Source organism: Onychomys torridus, chromosome 16, assembly GCF_903995425.1.
Source record: "Onychomys torridus chromosome 16, mOncTor1.1, whole genome shotgun sequence".
NCBI classification, from domain to species: domain Eukaryota; kingdom Metazoa; phylum Chordata; class Mammalia; order Rodentia; family Cricetidae; genus Onychomys; species Onychomys torridus.
Genome location: NC_050458.1, coordinates 39,331,549 through 39,349,797, shown reverse-complemented (window position 1 = coordinate 39,349,797; position 18,249 = coordinate 39,331,549). Strand labels below are relative to the sequence as shown.

General features: G+C 53.2%; 1 protein-coding gene across 1 annotated transcript; it reads left to right on the top strand.

Annotated features, from left to right (window-relative positions):
• Positions 1-392: 392 nt before the first annotated feature.
• On the top strand, positions 393-11,013 carry Gpr20 (G protein-coupled receptor 20). Its single transcript, XM_036208884.1, has 2 exons — positions 393-448; positions 8,304-11,013. Exon 2 carries the CDS (start codon positions 8,313-8,315, stop codon positions 9,387-9,389), a length of 1,077 nt encoding a protein of 358 aa, XP_036064777.1. The 5' UTR covers positions 393-448; positions 8,304-8,312; the 3' UTR covers positions 9,390-11,013.
• The last annotated feature ends 7,236 nt before the right edge of the window (positions 11,014-18,249 follow it).

The following is an 18,249-nucleotide window of genomic DNA, read 5'->3' as shown; positions in this document are numbered from 1 at the left end:
CCCAGAGACCATCCTCTGCCAGCAGTCTGTGGCTGCACCTGCCCGGATGCCCTCAGCCCCCACCTGCTGGGGCAGGACCCACCTTACAGATCTCTCCTCTGTCAGAAACTGGCCTAACTATTCTAATTCAACCCACAGCCTTGGGCCAGAAGCCAACCCTGCCCCCCCCCCTCCATTCTTCCTGGTCTGAACAGCTGTGGCTCACCCCTCTGTCTAGGGGAGGTGCGGTATTTCTGAGCCCCTAGGCTCCCTCTGGCCCCAGCTCCTCTAGACAGCCAGCAGGGGTGGGAAGGGAGACTGCTCCGCCCCCACCCCACCCACCCCTCTGCCTGTGTCCAAAAGCAGCTGGCTAGCCTGACGTCAGGCCCTGGGAAGGCACTATCCGTTGGTCACAGACCTGGAGCTTCAAAGCCCAGGCTGAGAGCAGAGGAAGGCACTGCCAGAGCCGGTGAGTTCCCCAGGCATTGCTGAGTCCGGGACCCCCAGGCAGGCAGCACAGATCAGGGCCCCCTCATGACCCAGTCAGGTGACTTAGGGAGAAGAGAAGGGAAAGAAAGAGGAATAGTCCCAGGAAGCGAGCCCACTTCACAGCCCTCTCTGCCACAGAGACAATCGCCTAGACAGACTCAGAGGGGGAGGGGCAGAAGTGGCACCACCACCCCCTCATCGGTGACCCTCGCCCACATTACCCGCTCCAGATTCCATTCATGAAATTGATTACTCATTCGGCCAACATTTGTTTCTCATCTGCTGTCAAGTCCAAAGCCAAGACTCGGTTTCCTCTTCTGTCAAGGCAGCGGTGTGGTCCCTCAAACCAGGTTAGGAAATGAGGAGCGACCCACAAGGCGCTTGATGAGCTCTGGGTCCCTAGCCACTAGCACCAGGAGGGGACAAGGCTTGAAGCAGCATCTATCCTACAGGAGACCCTGTGCTGGCCCAAGGCCTCTGCTCTAGCCCTTTCGGGAGTGGGGAAACTGAGGCCCATTGCTGGATTCTTCTGCTCAGCCCACAGCACAGCCTCAAAGTTGATGCTTCCCAGCCGGGCTTGCCCTGGTGTGGCTGCCCTGTGAGAAGGCTGTAGAGCAGGGTCCCGAGGGGGCTGGCTGGCTGGGAACTGGCTGGTGGCCAGAGTGCCTGGAGGGACAGACATGGAGCAGCTGGGTAGCCTCAGGCAGGGCTGAGACAGGCTGGTGGAGGGATTGCACAGCCCGCAGGGTTACCTGCTACTGCCCACCTTCACCTGCTGGCCTCAGCAGCAAGCCACCAGGGTCTCCGTCCCCGCAGGGGCTGCCCGGCTGTGTGTCTGTAAGCAGGTCACTCTGCCAGCACAGTTGAGTGAAGGAAGCTGTGCTTTCTGCTGGGAGCCTTCAGGGGACTTCTTCCATCCTATAGAAGCTAGTGTGACATGGGGTGGCTATCAGGAACCCCAGAGGCTCAGAGATGCCAAGCGCACGCGCGTGGGTGTGGGGGTATCTTTCCTGTATGTTGTTTTGAGACAAGGCCTCATTCTATATCCCAGGCTGCCCTAAAACTCTTTATATAGCTTAGGTTGACTTCAAAGCTGCCACAATCCTCCTGTCTCAGCTTCCGGTGCAACTTTAGAGATGTGTGCCTCAGACCCAGTTCTAGCTAACTTTAGAGATGTGTGCATCAGCTCCAGTTCCAGCAGGATTTTGTTTGCAGGGTATAAAGGGGTGTGTTGGTTTGTTTTGTTTTATAGTTCTTGGTTTGGTTGTTTGTTCATTTGGTTGGTTGGTTGACTGGTTGGTTTTAGTTTTTGAGACAGAGTCTCATGTAGCTCAGACTTCACACTCACAGTGATCCCCCTGCTTCCACCTCCCAGAGTCTGAGATTGCAGGTATGTGCCCCCACGCCCAACTCTTAGACGGGTCTTTCAGAAGCACTCACTGGCATTCTCCACAGCTGTCCTGACACAGGCCACCTAGGCCACACCCTAACTAGGCCCAGTCCAGCCAGATACCACACAAATAAAAACAGACAGGCAGGTGAACAAAGAGAATGGGAAGCAAGGGAAGTAGGGTGCTCCAACAGTGCCCCATGAGGAGGTAAAGTAAGCCCAAAGATGTCTGAGTAAGACTCCTTCCATTGGTCTAGTCAAACCAAGGCCACTGTGTACTTAGGATGCCCTGGCTTCTCACAGAGTACTGAGCCACAAAAGGGGCTCCTACCTCAGGACTTTGAATGTGTCTGCCCAGACTTCCCCTACACTATTCCCTTAGATGGGTCTCCTGGCCCTGCTTCCACTCCAGCTATGAGCTGTATGAGGAGAGGCCACCTCAGTCTAAATCCCTTATGAAGGCCCCAGTGCTGGAGTCCCGTGCGATCCAATGCCTGCAAAGCTCCCAGCCGTACCAGCGGTCTGCAGGGGACGGTAGGTGGCTGAGCCAGTCCTCCTGTTGGAGGAGGAGGACCAGGGCAGGCAGCAGGCCTAGGCTCCTGTGCACCCAGCCCAAACAGAGCATGGACCTGGGGATTGGAGAGTGCAGAATTCGAACCTAGACTCCCACCCCCATTGTGTGATGCTGAACATCAGAATAAACTTCTCCAGGCTCCAATCCCTTCACAACCAAAATAGGGTCAGCAGCACCTACTTGGAGTTCCCTTGGGAGGGAGTAGTGAGGTCCTTGGAAGTATCCTCAAAGAATCATGAGACTATATAGCTCTCTCCCTAGGGAGGGGTGTCCAAGGTACCAGGGGTTTAAGGAAGCTCAAACACAGCTGTGTCGGGTAGTGGCTGTGAGTACCAAGAGCCTACACCAGGTGACCCAGGCACAAAGAACAGCATGTCTGGGGTGGAGAACAGTGGGTACAGAAACCATGCCCACCAGGCTAAAAGTCTATACCTCGAAGAATTAAGCAGCTACCCCTGTGGCCCATCCCAGCAGCCCCTAGAAAGGCTGAATTGGCAAAACAGGGTGTCGGAGGCTGGTGAAGCTGTAGTTGTCCAGGCTAGAGGTAAGCAAGGAACCAGGATGGCAGGGAGACATGCCTGGGAACATCAGGACCTCCAACTGTGGCCAGTGGTCCCCCAGAAACATGTGGCATTCCCATTAGGAACAAGGACTCAGCTAAATGTTCTTAGATGATGACTTTGGGGAAGTCAGCAAGATACAAGCCAGGTCTTATTCTCAACAGTGCTCAGTCTGCTCCCAGAAAAGCAGGGTTAGGGGGTCTTAATGTCCGAACAGTGTTTCAGGGCGCTGCCAGCTGACCCAAAGCAAGTCTGGTCCTTATGCAGGACTGAATAAGGAGGAACCAAGGGGCAATTCAGGCCAACTGAACACAGTTGATGCTGGATCTAAAGAGGATGCTACCGAGCCTGACACGGTAGTTCACACATGAAATCTCAACATTTGGATAGCTAAGGCAGGAGGGTTGCTGTGAGTTCAAAGGTTAGCCTATGCTTATATGGTAGGTTCCTATTCAAGCTAGACTAGAGTGTGACTCTGTCTCAAATCATGACTCAAAAACAAGCAGTCAGGTACTTCCCCGGTCATGCATGGCTCTCTTGACCTTAGAAGACCACATGAGTCTTTATTAGGGTTGCAGGCTGAGCCTTCACAGATTTGTACATACACCTGTAGCCTCAGATCCCCAAGAACCTGCCAGTTGCTGCAACTAGCTCCCCCCCCCCCCCCCCCCGCTATCTGTGTGTGGCTCTTGGTCCTACCCAACACAGATTAGGTCCTCAGGACCATGGTTTCCATTCTGTGTGTCCCTGGACAGATGGCTTGCCTCTCCTATAAAAGTTGTCCCTGCCTTGTGGCTATGGAGTACTCATACTCATTCCCAGCCAATGCCTAGAACACCTTAATGCCTGCCCCTCCCAAGTCTGGCACAGGAAGTCAGGTGGAGCAGGCTCCAGGGCCACCCATCAGCTTCCTGGTCCCCATGTAGAACCAGGCAGGGCAGCCCAACTGTTGTGCCATGTGCAAACATCAGGGTGGGTTTGGGCAGAGCCTAAGGAAAAGCCAAGATGAGCCACTCACCACTCACAGATTGAAGAGAGAAGTAGCCATGGCCTCTGGTGCCCAATATGGAATCCTAGGCTAGAGCATTCCATGGCCATGTACTCAGAGCTATGAAGGACAGAGGTAGCCACCCCCATCAGTGTTCTGGGCATGGTATATCAACATGGCCTCAAGGGAAGGAACAGAGTCAGGTGACTTAAGGAGAAGTTCACTCTGTCCCTGGAAGCTTCCTGAAAGCTCTGAGAAATCCTGGGAAGGCTGACATGGCCACTCAGGATCCTTCAGCATGCTCACTGTAACTGTATGGCTCTCTTGTGTGCATTGTGGGCTCATGGAGCTACACCACAAATGCGCTGATTGCATGACTGTGCTGTGCGCGTTTGTGGCAATCTCGCAGCACACTGATAACATAAGATGAAAGACCCCTTGCTTAGCTACTGAACTGCGCATGTGTGGTCATGTAACTGGAGTGGCAGAATCCTAGCAAAAGGGACACCCCAGCCCTTTCCGAGACCCGGCCTCAGGCTCCTGGGGGAAAGGGACAGGCAGCACATCCCCTCTGAAGTCCGTTTGCATGTGACCTGGGGGACCTGGCCCCCTACAACCTGCCCCCAGCCATGCCTCAACTGGCCTATAAGATGGGAGTTCTGGCTCTGGCCACCTGGAGGGAAGAAGAGAAGTTGGCAGAGCCAAGCAGCCTCCACCACATGGGCTCACTCTTTGCTGAGGCCCACAGAAGGCTTTTCTGCCCCCAAAGCAATGCAGGCCAGGGTGGAGGTAAAGAGGTGTAATAGTCCAATAGAAGCCTTCTCCTTTCTCGAGACAGGTGTGGCTTTCAGACTCAGACAAGTCTCTGTGACCTGCTTGCTTGCAGCTCTCCTCTTCTTCAAGGGCCAGGTCTGTCCTGTGCCTCCTCTCCCAGACTTCCCCAGGATACATACCCACCAAAAGTCCTCTCCATTGGGATTGGGGTGTCTGGGAGTGCTCACTTATGATGTAGCAAGGACTTCACTGGAAGGAGAAGTTGGAACTTGGGGAGTACTTGAGGGAATGTCAGGGGTGGAAGTCATCATGGAGGCAGAGGCAGCTGGCTCAACAGAGGGAAATAGAGGGAGAGCATGCCAGTGTGAGCCCCAACCGTGGACAAATCCAGAACTCCATGAACACAAACAGAACCAGGTCTTAGAGGCAGACATGATCACTAAGTAACTGGGATCAGGGATCAGGGACCAGTATGTAAGTCTGTCCTGGACCAGGGTCCAAGTGACCTGGGTCAAGGTTCAGAATCAATCGGACAGGATGAAGACTTGTGTTCCTCAGATGGAAAATCAGGACGTGGTAGAGATCAGAGTTCTGTCTGTGGCTCCGAGTACAACAGAGACGTGTGTCTAGGAGGAAGGCACCATACATGCAAGATCAGGGTTCAAGATGTAACCAGGTCAGGGTGTGACAGAGACTGGCCTTATAGTATTTAGGGGCTTGGAGTTCTGTGTATGTCAAGTCCAAAAGAAACTCTGGACAAATGGCTATCTGGGGTACCTACTAGTGTACCAAAGCGCATGCTGGCCTCTGGGATATCTCAGAATCAGGGTCCATCCTGGCTCTTCTCGCCCCACCCCTACCATAAACTTCTCCAGCTCCTGGGCTTCCCTTTCCCAGCTTCTCATTCCCTTTTAACCCTACTGTTTCAACTATTTCCTTTGTCTTTCTCTCTTGGCCCCCTCTCTCTTTGCCCAAGCTCTCTTTGTCTTCATCTCTCGCTCTCCTGTTTTCTCCTTTCATGGCCCAGTCCAGTCTGCTGGCCATGTTCAATTTACTACTTCCTCTGTCTGCTCTGGACTCTTCCAGATGTCTCTGGCTGTACTCTCCCTCACAGCTACCATAAAAACCTTCCCCTCCACCATACCATGGAGCGGTCATGCCCTCGCTTTATACATCTGGTGCCGAAACCCTCGGTTTACACAGTGTATAATTAGGATCAGGGTTCACTGTATCTCTGGGATCAAGGCTCAGTGTGTAATCAGGATCCAGGCTCAGAAAGGAATCAGAGCTCTTAAAACAAAAAACAAACAAACAAACAACAAAACAAAACAAAAACTGTCCTTTATGTAGGTAGCTCTGGCTGTCTGGAACTCTGCAGATCAGGCTGGCCTCTATCTCACAGCGATCTGCCTGCCTTTACCTCCCAAGTGCTGGGATAAAGGCGTGAACCACCACACCCAGTAGAGCTCATTGTTTGACTAAGGTTGGGCTCAGGGTGTTACATGAATGGAGGCTTCTTATGTTATTGAGATCAGAGCTCAGTATCTGACAGGAGTGAGGGTACATGAGCAGGTTCCAGTCTCAGAGCACAACAGGAGCCAAGGCTCACTGACTCGGTAAACAAGTTTTAGAATTTACCATGACATGACGATCAGGGCTTTATCCAAAGTGATTCTTGGAGGGGAGCATCAGTGTGTGCGGCCTCCATCCCTCCTCACCTGAGGAGACTCAGGGGAACTCTGAACATGGCTCCCAGCTTTGGATACTCCAGAGCCCCCGCTGTGTTATTGTGTCCTTAGCACCTCAATAGCATGTCTTGTGATTATAGATGGCCCTGGAGAGTTTCTTGGGAGGCAGGACCCTGAGGGCTGGCGTCACCCTGGGACTGATTCCCAGAGGAAGCGCTGAAATGTTTATTGTGAGTCTCTGTGACATTCACCCAAGGCCAGAGCAAACAGAGCCTGGGGAGAATCTATAGAGAATAATCTGTCTTTGTTAGCTCTGGGGTCTTTTCTTCCAGCTTATTCTTTGTCACAAAGCAAGGACCCATCAAGTATTACTGTCTCCTCCCTGGTGACCTTCTGTGTCCTTGATCCTAAGGTACAACCCATAGTCCCAAGGTGCCAAGTCTTGGCCCCATACTCCCTTGTGCCCATGGAATACCTTTCCTGTTCCCTGCCTGATGCCTTGGAACCATAGGGCCTCAGGAAGGCCATACCATTTACTCAGAAAACATTTCTGCCTAGAGGGGCCAAGGGTAAGGACCCTGTGTCCTGGGCAGCACAGAGTTCCTCCTAGAAGTCTTGATGTGGTAGATGTCCAGGGTACAGGTCTCTGGGACAGAAGGTATGCTGGATGACCTCAGCAGTCACTGACTTCTCTGAACCTATAGCTAGAGGTGGCCCCCAGCCTTGCCAGACCCCACCCTTCAAAGTCAAGGCTGAATCTACTTTGCTAGGATAGACATTGGATCCCCATTTCCATTGGATCCCCATTCTTGCTAGGAGGCAAGACTCTGTGGCTAGTTCTAGGTTGGGGTGGCCAGAGGGAACCTGCTGCCTGAGGCCATGTGGCCAGGCCCTGGAAGTGGACAGTGCCTGGGCTGTTTATAGCAGCCAGCTAACAAGGGGGATGCAGGGAGCCAGCCTATGGATGAGGAGGGTTTTCTTGTGTCCTGCAAGGGGGTAGAGCAGTGGGCACCAGCAATGTTCCACGTGCTGCCCTCCTCCCTGCCTCTTCCCAGAGACTCCTTTCTCCTGAAAAACCCCAAAAATGTCCATATTTGGAGGGTCAGCCAGCTGGGGGGGGGGGGGGGGGTGCCTCTGGGATCCTATTAACGCTTCCTCTTTAAATAAAGGGATAAATCAGAGCAGAGTTAAACACTATGGCAGAAACATAAACAGCGGGTAGCTTCGGCCCACCCCCTGCCTTCCCCACACCACTCTGCAGAGTCCAGCGTTTATTTGACTCACACCGGAGGCCAGGCAGCTAGACAGCTTCTGCTGGGACCTGCCTCCTGGCTCCAGCTCTCAGCATCCATATAGCCTATTGAGCACCCATTCTCCAGGGAAGGTCCAGAGTGGTGATCTGGAGCTGGTCTGAGAAGAGGTAAGAATTAGACCAGATCCTAGGGGCTGGGGCCTTGATGCTGGGTGTGGGGCAGGGGCAGGGCAAGCAGCGTCTAATCCCCCACATGAGCCAGCTAGTCTTTGTCCCAGCAGAACTGGTTCATCATCCACCAGCTATGTGTGCAATGCTCCCAGAGGCAATGGGATTCCAGTGGCATAGAGAAAGCACCTAGTAAAGGACTCGCCTATGGGAGCACAGCTAGGACATACAAGAGCTAGCCCTGAACTCACACAGGGCTCTTTTCTCTGGAGTCTCATGGAGTCTGAGGCAAATGTTTGTCTGTCCAGCAAGGATGGTCTCAGGAACCTCAACATCTTGCTCCGTGCACTCAGTGCAGGGTCTGGGTGGAATGGAGAGACAAACAAAAGCATGGGTTGGGGAATGCCAGATACCTGGGATAACTCATCTGCTTGCTTCCAGGCTATTGCCATGCCCTCTGCATCCCCCACGAGGCCCTGGGTTGCTGTGCTGCCCAATGCCACTGCAGCAACATGGACCAATGGAAGTGTGTCAGAGATGCCTCTGTTCCACCTGTTTGCCCAGCTGGATGAGGAGCTGCACAGAGACTTCCCCAACCTGTGGTTGGCACTAATGGTCGTGCATGGCACCATCTTCCTGGCCGGGCTGGTGCTCAATGGACTAGCATTATATGTCTTCTGCTGCCGCACACGGGCCAAGACACCTTCGGTCATCTATACCATTAACCTGGTGGTGACTGACCTGCTGGTGGGCCTGTCCCTGCCCACACGCTTTGTTGTCTTCTACGGTGCCCATGGCTGCCTGCGCTGTGCCTTCCCTCATGTCCTGGGCTACTTCCTCAACATGCATTGTTCCATCCTCTTCCTCACCTGCATCAGTGTGGACCGCTACCTGGCCATTGTGCAACCTGAGGGCTCTCGTCGCTGGCGCCAGCCGGCCTGCGCCAAGGCTGTGTGCATCTTCGTGTGGCTGGCAGCAGGCGTTGTGACCCTGTCCGTCCTGGGCGTGAAGGCCGGTGGACGATCTTGCTGCCGTGTCTTTGCTCTGACTGTGTTGGAGTTCCTGCTGCCGCTGCTGGTCATCAGCGTGTTCACAGGCCGCATCATGTGTGCACTGTCGCGGCCCGGCCTGCTACGCCAGGGCCGCCAGCGCCGCATGCGGGCCATGCAGCTGCTGCTCACAGTGCTCGTCATCTTCCTGGTCTGCTTCACGCCCTTCCATGCCCGCCAGGTGGCTGTGGCGATATGGCCCAATATGCCACACCACACAACCCTCGTGGCTTACCATGTGACTGTGACCCTCAGCAGCCTCAACAGCTGCATGGACCCCATTGTCTATTGTTTCATCACCAGTGGCTTCCAGGCCACTGTCCGTGGCCTCTTCCACCAGCATGGAGAAGAATTCAAGCCCAGCAGTGTGGATATAGTTAGCATGCACAAGAGCACCAAGGGCTCAGGCCCCCATCAAATCCTCAGCACTGGCTCTCACACCCTCACCCAGCCTCTGACCAATGGGCCTGAGTCATAGGCAGCAGGGCTCTCTGCCCAGGGCCAGAGGTCAAGGCTCTGAAAGGTTACCCACCAGACACAACCTGGGCCTGGCCAACAAGTTGACATCCTATTGATCCTTTGGATATGGCTACCCGGTGTGTTCTGTTGACAAACTGAGACCACTGTGCTGTGATTAGCAATGTCTGCCAGTAGGGGATAATAGTATGGATGCTGGAGGCTTGCCTTTCCTATGGCTGTGTGGTGTCCAGTGAACACTCAGAAATGTAGCCAGGAGCTGCTGCTAGGCTCCGTCCATTATTTTGTTCCCCAAGAAAGTTCCTCCAGAGAAAGCACAGAGGTGAATGTTCAGAGGATTCCCAGCAGGGTTAAACACAACCAGAAACATCACAGGCAGATGGAGAAACAAGAATAGATGGTCGAGGTTTGGGGTTCAAGACTTATCTACAGGGAGTGGAGACACCCCTCGAACGCCTCTGGCCTCTCAACTACACCACAGGCCAGCAGAGCAATACATGGTGGCCCACTGTGTGCCAGGACTTAGGTATCTGGCTGACACTTGAATGGCCACAACCCCCAAAGAAGCTACTTTTAGTTTTAAGTTTGTTTGTTTGTTTGTTTGTTTCATGCAGAGGGGGAGGTGATACAGACACTACCCCTGGTCAATGGTAGGGTCAAAGCTAAGACCCACCCCCACAGCCTCCAGCATCCCAGCTCCTGCTTCCATGGCTACCTCCCAGATCCGGAAGACTCCTGACCCCACTGCCTGCTGCCCCAGACTCGGTGAGGCCCCAGCCCTGTCCAGCAGATGAAGACACTAGGAATAAAGATACTAAATAACTCAAACTCGGGGCCTCCAACCTAAGGCCTCGGAGCTCCTAGGCTCGCTCCTCTGGGGACCAGAGCTCCCCTGGAGATGGACTCTGATCACCCCGTCTCTGAGCTGGACTCCAAGGGGGTCACATGCTTGTCTGTCTCAAGTTCTAGGCTCCTGGTGATTGGGGGAGGGGTCTGTGGTGAAGGAGCAGGCTCTGAGTCACAGTCCCTGAAGCAGGTGTGGTGGGATCTGGGCCCAGATTGTACACTGGTCTAGTAAGAAGTCTCCTATGTTCCAGGGACCTGGGACCGGAGTGGCTGGGCACGGGAGGCAGTTGGGGCAAGGTTAGGGTACAAAGGGTTTCGAACTGACTCCAGACAGAGTACCCATACCCAAGCTCAGGAGAACTGTGTGAGAGCAAGAAAGCCAGTTAGGGCCCCTCTTCCCAGCAAGGAGCCTAGGCCTGGGATATAGCTGAGTGCTAAATTGCTATCTCAACATGCATGGTGCCCTGGATTCAACTCCCAGTACAACACAACAAAGCAAAAAATGGACAAGGACCTGAGGTTTGGAGTAAAGGTGTTGTGGGGTCGCGGGGAGAGCAGAGCCCTTGAATAATCAGAGGCCAGTCTTGTCCTCTCTAATCCCAATTAGGTATCTAGGACATCGTGAGACCACTGCGGGAGATGACACTGGATTGTATTTCTTGGCCGAGATGACCTAAAGTCCAGACATCAAAGATATTCCAGGAAAGACAGTGGGGCATGGCCCTGCTTGGGGCTCCTTCCTATCTGTAGACCTGAGAAGCAGGGGGACAATATCATGGCACTTTTTTTTTCTTTTTGGTTTTCTGAGACACGGTTTCTCTGTGTATCGCTGGCTATCCTGGAACTCACTCTGTATATCAGGCTGGCCTCAGACTCAGAGATTGGCCTGCCCCTGCCTCCTGAGTGCTGAGATTAAAGGCATGCTTCACCATCGCCTGGCCATGGCACTCTTTTGTTCTTCTAAGCGCGATGTCCTTGACCCTTATTAGATAGAGTCTTCTGTTGGGTCTCATACTAGGCCCCTCCCCAAACACAGGTCATACAGGGCCAGAGACTCCAGACTCCATCCCAAGGGATCTTTCAAGTGCTTATAGGCTACTCACATCCCTCCCCTACGCCCCAAGTCTGCGTCTCTATAACCTTGACTTCTTCTATGCTATGAGATCCACAGAGGCAGGGGCCGTAGGCAAAGAGGAAAGAGGGGCTGAGGCAGAGTACAGGCCTACTTACAGATGAGTCCTAGCCTGCCCCTCTGGGAGTCAGTGATGGTCGGGGAGCTACACCAGCCTTTTTAGCTTCACATGAAAATCACTCTAACCCTTTCTAGCACAAGCCCCGTCTCTCACCCCCAACCCCACTGATCCGGCCACACCAGCCTGTCTGTTACCTTTGCCCCCTTTCATCCCTACCAAAGCGCCCCTATCCTGGTTCCCCATTGTTGTCTAATTCACATTAAAGAGGGAATAAGTGGGCTTGGTCGTAAGGAGTTTGCAATTATACTGGGACAGTCCTCTCTAGAAGAAAGGGGTCTCAGAAGTGGGTGAAGAGTCGTGCCCAGATCTGGCTGCCTTCTGCAGGGTCAAGAGCCAGGCTTGGGACCACTCTTCCTCCTCCGAGACCTCTGACTACCTCTCTTGAAGAGTTTTGGAACCCCAGTTTTCCCACACCCCACTCCCTTTTCCTCTCCTTGGAGCTGGAAAGTAGAATCTAGAGGCATCTTGACCTCCGGGGATCCAGGGGCTGGGGCCAGGAAACTGACAGGTCTCCCTGGTCCCGAGAAGTCAGACTATAACCCCACTTCAGAGATATGGCTGCTAAGGGTCTGTCCAGGAGGGCTCTGCTCAGGCCCATGGTGCCCAGACTATGAGGTTTCTGTGTCCAGTCTGTCTTCCCTCCCGGATTTTCAAAACTCCCAAGTGACGCGAAATGTGTATTTATATCCGATGTAAACAGCATCCTTCACTAGAAGTCCTCGCCCTGAATCAACACTGTTTATTTTCCCTGTGCCCAGCTCGGCTCCCAGCTGGCAGGTGGGGGCTGGTGGGGGCGCCCAGACTAAAGGGACCTGTGTTGCTCCTCTCTCTCTTTCTCTCTTCTCACTGTCCTGTGGAACACCTAATGTGAGGGAATGAAGAAGTGGGTGAGCAGCTAAATGCCCAAGCTTCTCACCAGATCCTCAAGGTGTAACCTGGAGGCAGGGGACCACTGCCCCATCTGTGGGCCTACTAAGTGCCTAGAAGCCATTCTCTCTCTGGCCTGAGAGGGGAGGGTACCCACCTTACTTCACTGATGGGGCCATCGTCTGCCGGGGTTAGCTTGGGAAAGTTCTGCTTGGTACCCAGCTTTTGTCTCTCAAATGGCCTGTCTGGCCTTGGCCCAGGGAGGCTCAGAGGAGACAGGGATGCAGGGGGGGACGCTGGCTGTACAAGGTTCATCATTCATTGTGTCTGGCACCGTTGAGCAGCCGGAGGCGTCTAGAGGTAAATATTAGGGACTGTTTAGATTAACCTCCATTAATAGCAGGAAATGTCACCTTGGGTGCCTGCCCTGGCTTCCTGTAGGCCTGAGGCGGGGCTAGTCTGGTTCAAACTGATGGCCAGCAGAGAATTGCTCCCTTGAATTTCAGCTTTTCCACACCCATTTGCCCAAGCTCAAGGCCACCTTCTGGCGTGGGAGGGCTCCACCTGCCACAGCTCCCTCTCACTTCCTAGGGGGATCCCAGAGGCAGGGGTGCAGATACCAGGGAAGAAGACACCACCTGGCCGATTGTAGCTCCCCCCCCCCCACATATACTCTCTGGGCTGGGCTCCCAGTTCTCAGAGGGGAAAAAGTGAGGCTAGAAAAACAAGGTGTCCAAGCAGTGCCCTCCAGTGTCACCCAAAGACAGGACTGGAACTCCCCCACACAGACCTCGTCCCATCCTGGACCCACATACACAGGAGCCACAGAAAATGTGGACCTGGCTGAGGAGGCAGAGAACAGCCACCTGAGTGCCAGCAAGGGTCACATGGCCTCAGAGCAGAGGCCAGGTATGGGGGCTGGGCAGAACAGGTAGAAAGCAACACACACACACACACACACACACACACACACACACACACACACACACACCAGCAAATCACACTGTCTTAGGCACGTCTTCCCCACTCCTGTGTTCCCAGGACCTCATGGACCCAGGAAGACCCCTAGACTCTTCAGCTCACAGCACCCTCCTGCTGTGGTCCTCCTCTGCCTCTGCCCCCATCTCAGGATGGTTCTATTCACAATATTCCCAGTACCTATCCCAGCACCTACCCACCCGAACCACCACCTCCCTCCTCTGCCTTGCTCCCCGAGGCCACTTGTGCCAAGACTGGCTCCTCCCCAGCCTATACTGCAAGATAAGGCATACTCCTCAGTACCCCTAGACTGCACCCTCCCCTGTTCTCACCCCAGCAACTTCACATGTGTCTGTCACTGGCCACCTCCACCACCCTAAGACTGATTCTCCAGATGAGGCCATTGTCCCGCACTGTGACCTCCTCTTGTACCCTGGAACTGGCATCTGGCATCAGGCTCTGATCAGCCCATGACAGACGTATGTGACAGTCATGTGTAACCTGACCCTGCTCATAGGAAAGACTTCGTGGCAAAGAAAGGGGGACCTCTGCCTCCCGGTCAGTTTCCTCATCTACGATAAGAACTCAGTGGCTTATCACTGGCTCCCAGCTCCACCCATCATGTTGGGGAGCCTCCAGGTCACCAAGCCTGATTCCCCTCTGCCCACCATCTGGCATCAGACCTCATCTGAGACTTAAATGGGAAATGCTTGGTAAACACTCTGTCCAAGCCTTCAGCCCCCTTCCTCTGTTAGCCCTTGACTTCCTGAGGCTTCTGTTGCTGGAGTTGTAGGCCAAAGGGGACCTTAACCTGGGTACAAGTCCATTCTGTCACAACCTGAGGAGGTCAGCAGGCACATAGACTCTGGGCAGGGGTGGGCAGAAGCCCTACCATATGCCCTGTACTGACCCACCTGTCTCTCGGCCATCGTGGGCTCATTACTTTGAGGCCATGTCAGTACTTGTGGGTTTGGGGTAGTCTTTGTATTTTATATGGACTTGGTCCACAGATCACCAATCCATAGACACAGTGGGACGGGCACTGGCTACCAGAGCCTGCTGAGCTGGGATGGGGCTCTGAAGAACTGGGATCAGGAATGCCATTTTCCTGCTCCTCAGCTGCAGCCCATTCAAAGCCCATCCTTTCTTGGAGGCAGTACCCAGCCACCTAAGACCATGAGCCAGACAGCTTTAAATTCCTGTTGCTTTACTCAGCAAAGGAGGCACCTCAGGCTGGGGAGAAGGGGCCAGGTCCCGGTGGGCTTCCCTTCCTGGCTAGACCAGGGCTGCCACCTCCCACCCCTGCATAACAAAGGCATCCAAACCTCCCCACCTCACTGACCCAGTGACTCCCTGGTGGGGAGCCCCAGGGCTTTGAGTTTCCCATTTCATCCTTCAAAGAGCAAAGCCACTGGGTTATATCAGGGGAGCTTCCAGAACCCTGCTCAAGAGGTCACAGCCCAGTGAGGACAGGCACCCAGGGAAGGCCCAAACCAGGGTACAAGGTGTCCATCCTCCTACCCATTATTCCTGTTCTCTTATGCCTCCATTTTTTCTTCTGACCTTTAGTGGACTCACTTTACCTTAAGGAAAGGGTACAAGGAGTAAGATTGTGTACCCAAGGCAGGAGGATTGCCTCAAGTTCAAGGCCACTGTAGGCTACACAGTAAGACCCTACCTCAGAGACAAAAAAGTGAGTGTCTATGTATGGGTAGGTACATGTGTGTATATGTATGTAGACACATGCTTCTGGGCATTTGAATGTAAGTTTGTGTGTGTGTGTGTGTGTGTGTGTGTGTGTGTGTGTGTGTATGTGCATGCGTGTGCATGAAGCTGGGCATATATATATGTATATATATATATATATATATATATATATATATATATTGTATTGTGAGTCTGTGTTTATATAAACATGGATGTGAGTCTACATGCATATGCCGGTATATGCATGTATATGCAAGTATATATGTATAATGTGTGAGTCTGTGTGTGCATAAGTGTATGGATGGATGGATGGATGGATGGATGGATGGATGGATGGATGTGTGACATGTGAGTCTGGGTATGCATGGATGTTAATCTATGTATGTGCCTGCATGTGAATGTATGTATGTACATGTGTGAGTCTGCATATACACAGGTATAAGTCTATATATGTGTATATGCATGTATATGTGTATGTATGTATATGTATAGGCCTGTGTGTGCAGCGGTGTAAGTCTGTGCATATGTGTCTGTGTGTATGGGTGTGCATATGATGGCGATGTGGCTGTCAACCTGAAAAGATATGGAGTCACCTGGGAAGAGGGAGCCCACCCTCAGAGTGGGTGGCACTTTCCCACAGGTGGCCCAGATATAAAGAGGTCTGAGGACTGGGCGAGGGTGGGGAAGCGCACGCCTCTAACCCCAGCACTCACGAGGCAGAGGCAGGCGGATCTCTGTGAGTCTGAGACCAGCCTGGGCTACAGAGCGAGATCCAGGACAGCCAGAACTACACAGTGAAACCCTGTCTCAAAGAAGAAGGAGGAGGAGGAGGGGGGGTGGGGAGGAGGAGGAGAAGGAGAAGAAGAAGAAAAGAGCACTCTCTGGGTCCAAAGCTGGATGCAAGATTGCTACATTTTCATCCTGACTTGAAATAGATCTTGAGTTAGGTAGGCTTGGTAATGTCATTTACACAGGGGTGTACGGTACCTAAGGCCACCAGGTGGCGCTTGCTGGCTGGGAAGAGGTGTCAGAAGTCCAAACAGCCATTTGGAGAAGTCGTGGCCTCCCAACACCTGAGTGACCAGGAGCACCGGGGTCAAGGACACAGAGACCTTATCACTCAGCCAACTGCAGGGCAGGCCTTTCCCCAGTTTTTTGGGGGTTTTTTGTTTTTTTGTTTTTTTTCCGGGGTTGAGGGAGGACATCCACACTGCATGCCTGTCCTCTTGAAGGGTCCCACGGAGGGCAGCACAGTGGTCACACACCCTCACCACTTCCTCAGCTACACAGTCCAGGTCCTGAGCACCCATGCCATGTCATGTCCTCATCAAATGTGCATCCAAGAGGGCGTCTAGCAGGAGGCAGTCACCCAGGCCCCCACGGAGGAACATCTAAAGACCACATTTAAAGAACAAGGGAACCTATGCAGCAGGCAGATGCACAGAGACATGGAGGCAGAGGGGACAGTTTAGCTTTTGATGAAGGGCTGGGGGCTGCCCTGGGGTGTAAAGTGAGGATTGAACAGGGTAGGGGCTCTCTGACCCGTGAGCTTGACCTCTGCCCCTGTTTCTCTCATCCTGATGCTCATGCCAGCCTGTTGACTGGCATGTCAACATGCAATGTCTGGAAAGGGAGCAGACCTGTCCCACTGACAGAGAAGCCATCAGTGGCCAGGCTCTGTGGCTGGGCAGGTCTGCAACCCTTGACCTTGTTTCTTCTGATACAGTTCACTGGGAAACCATGCTCCAGGCTCAGAGATGTCCCTGCCTGTAAACTGTGTACAATGTCAGCCAAGAAACCAGTTGCCTGTAAGCACTTAAACCCTGGCGCCAGTCAAGAACCAAAGAGATCAGCTGACTCCAGCCTCAGAGCCTCAAGGGCCAACTCCATAGTATGCACGCTGTGTCCTACTCCTGGAGCAGAGTCCTACTCTGCCCAGAGTAAAGCCAGCACACGGCAGAGCCACCCTCTCCCGGCCACCCTGATAAGCAAGTAGAGTCTTCTCTACATGACAAGGGAGAGAGGAGAGAAAGAGGAAGGGACAGCAAGTCACTTGGCTTGGAGTCACCAAGAAGCAGCAGTGGGGCTGGACAGGAAACAGCTCTCTTCCCTCCCTTGGGCTATTCCTCCAGGCCTCCTGCCTTGACAGCCACAGGCTGGTGGGCTCGGTGGACAGAGTTACCACCCTCCTTCCAGGTACCAAACTGCCATTGCAGGTGATTTGTGGGAGCAAAGAGAACCCCAAGGTCATCCATGGTCACCAGCTTAAGTATTTTATTCAGAGCTAAAGAGATGGTCCAATGGTTAAGAGCACTGGCTGCTCTTGCAGAGGACTTGGGTTCAGTACCCAGCACCCACATGGCATCTCCTGCCATTCGTAACTCCAGTTCCTGGGGAATCCATCACCTTCTTCTGGTCTCCAGGGGCACCAAGCACACAGATGGTGCACATATATGTGTGCAAGCAAACACTCATACACAAAGAGCCAAAATAAGGGAATCGTAGGGGGAAAAATAATTTTATTCATAAGCCACACACGGTGATGCATGCCCATAATATCATCTAGCAGTCTGGAGGCTGAGGAAAGATTTAAAGCTCTGGGCTATCCTGGGCTACATAGAGAGATTTTTCTCTCTCTCGTTCTCTCAAAACAAAAACAAATAAACATTCACCTTATCTGCTATTTGAGAGTCCTCTATAGAAGTACCTTCTCCCTTTAATCCCAGCACTTGAGGGGCAGAGCCAGGCAGATCTCTGTGAGTTCAAGGCCAGACTGGTCTACAGATCGAGATCCAGGATAGGCACCAAAACTACACAGAGAAACCCTGTCTCGGGGAAAAACAAAAAACAAGAAGTGCCTTCTCTGAGTCATAGAATCCGGCTGGCAGCTGAGCCCACTGTGTGTGCGGGAGAAACAGGTCTGAGGATGCGGGTGTACCAACAAACAGTACCTTGTGCAGCCAACCACAGAGTGCTGGCAACTGCCCTACGCCAGGCAGGAAAGACGAAGCAGGCAGAGTGATGGAAAGATGCCAAGGAGAAAGCAGCAGTTCCAGGCCTCTGCCATCCATCAAGAGGAGAGGATATAGGCCTTAGGGACCAGTCGGCCCTGTCCCAACAGCCATGTCTGTGACTCTGCCATAACCCATTTGGCTGTGGAGGGTAGCATACAAAGACCGAGCGCTGTTAAGCTAACTGGCTGGCTCCATC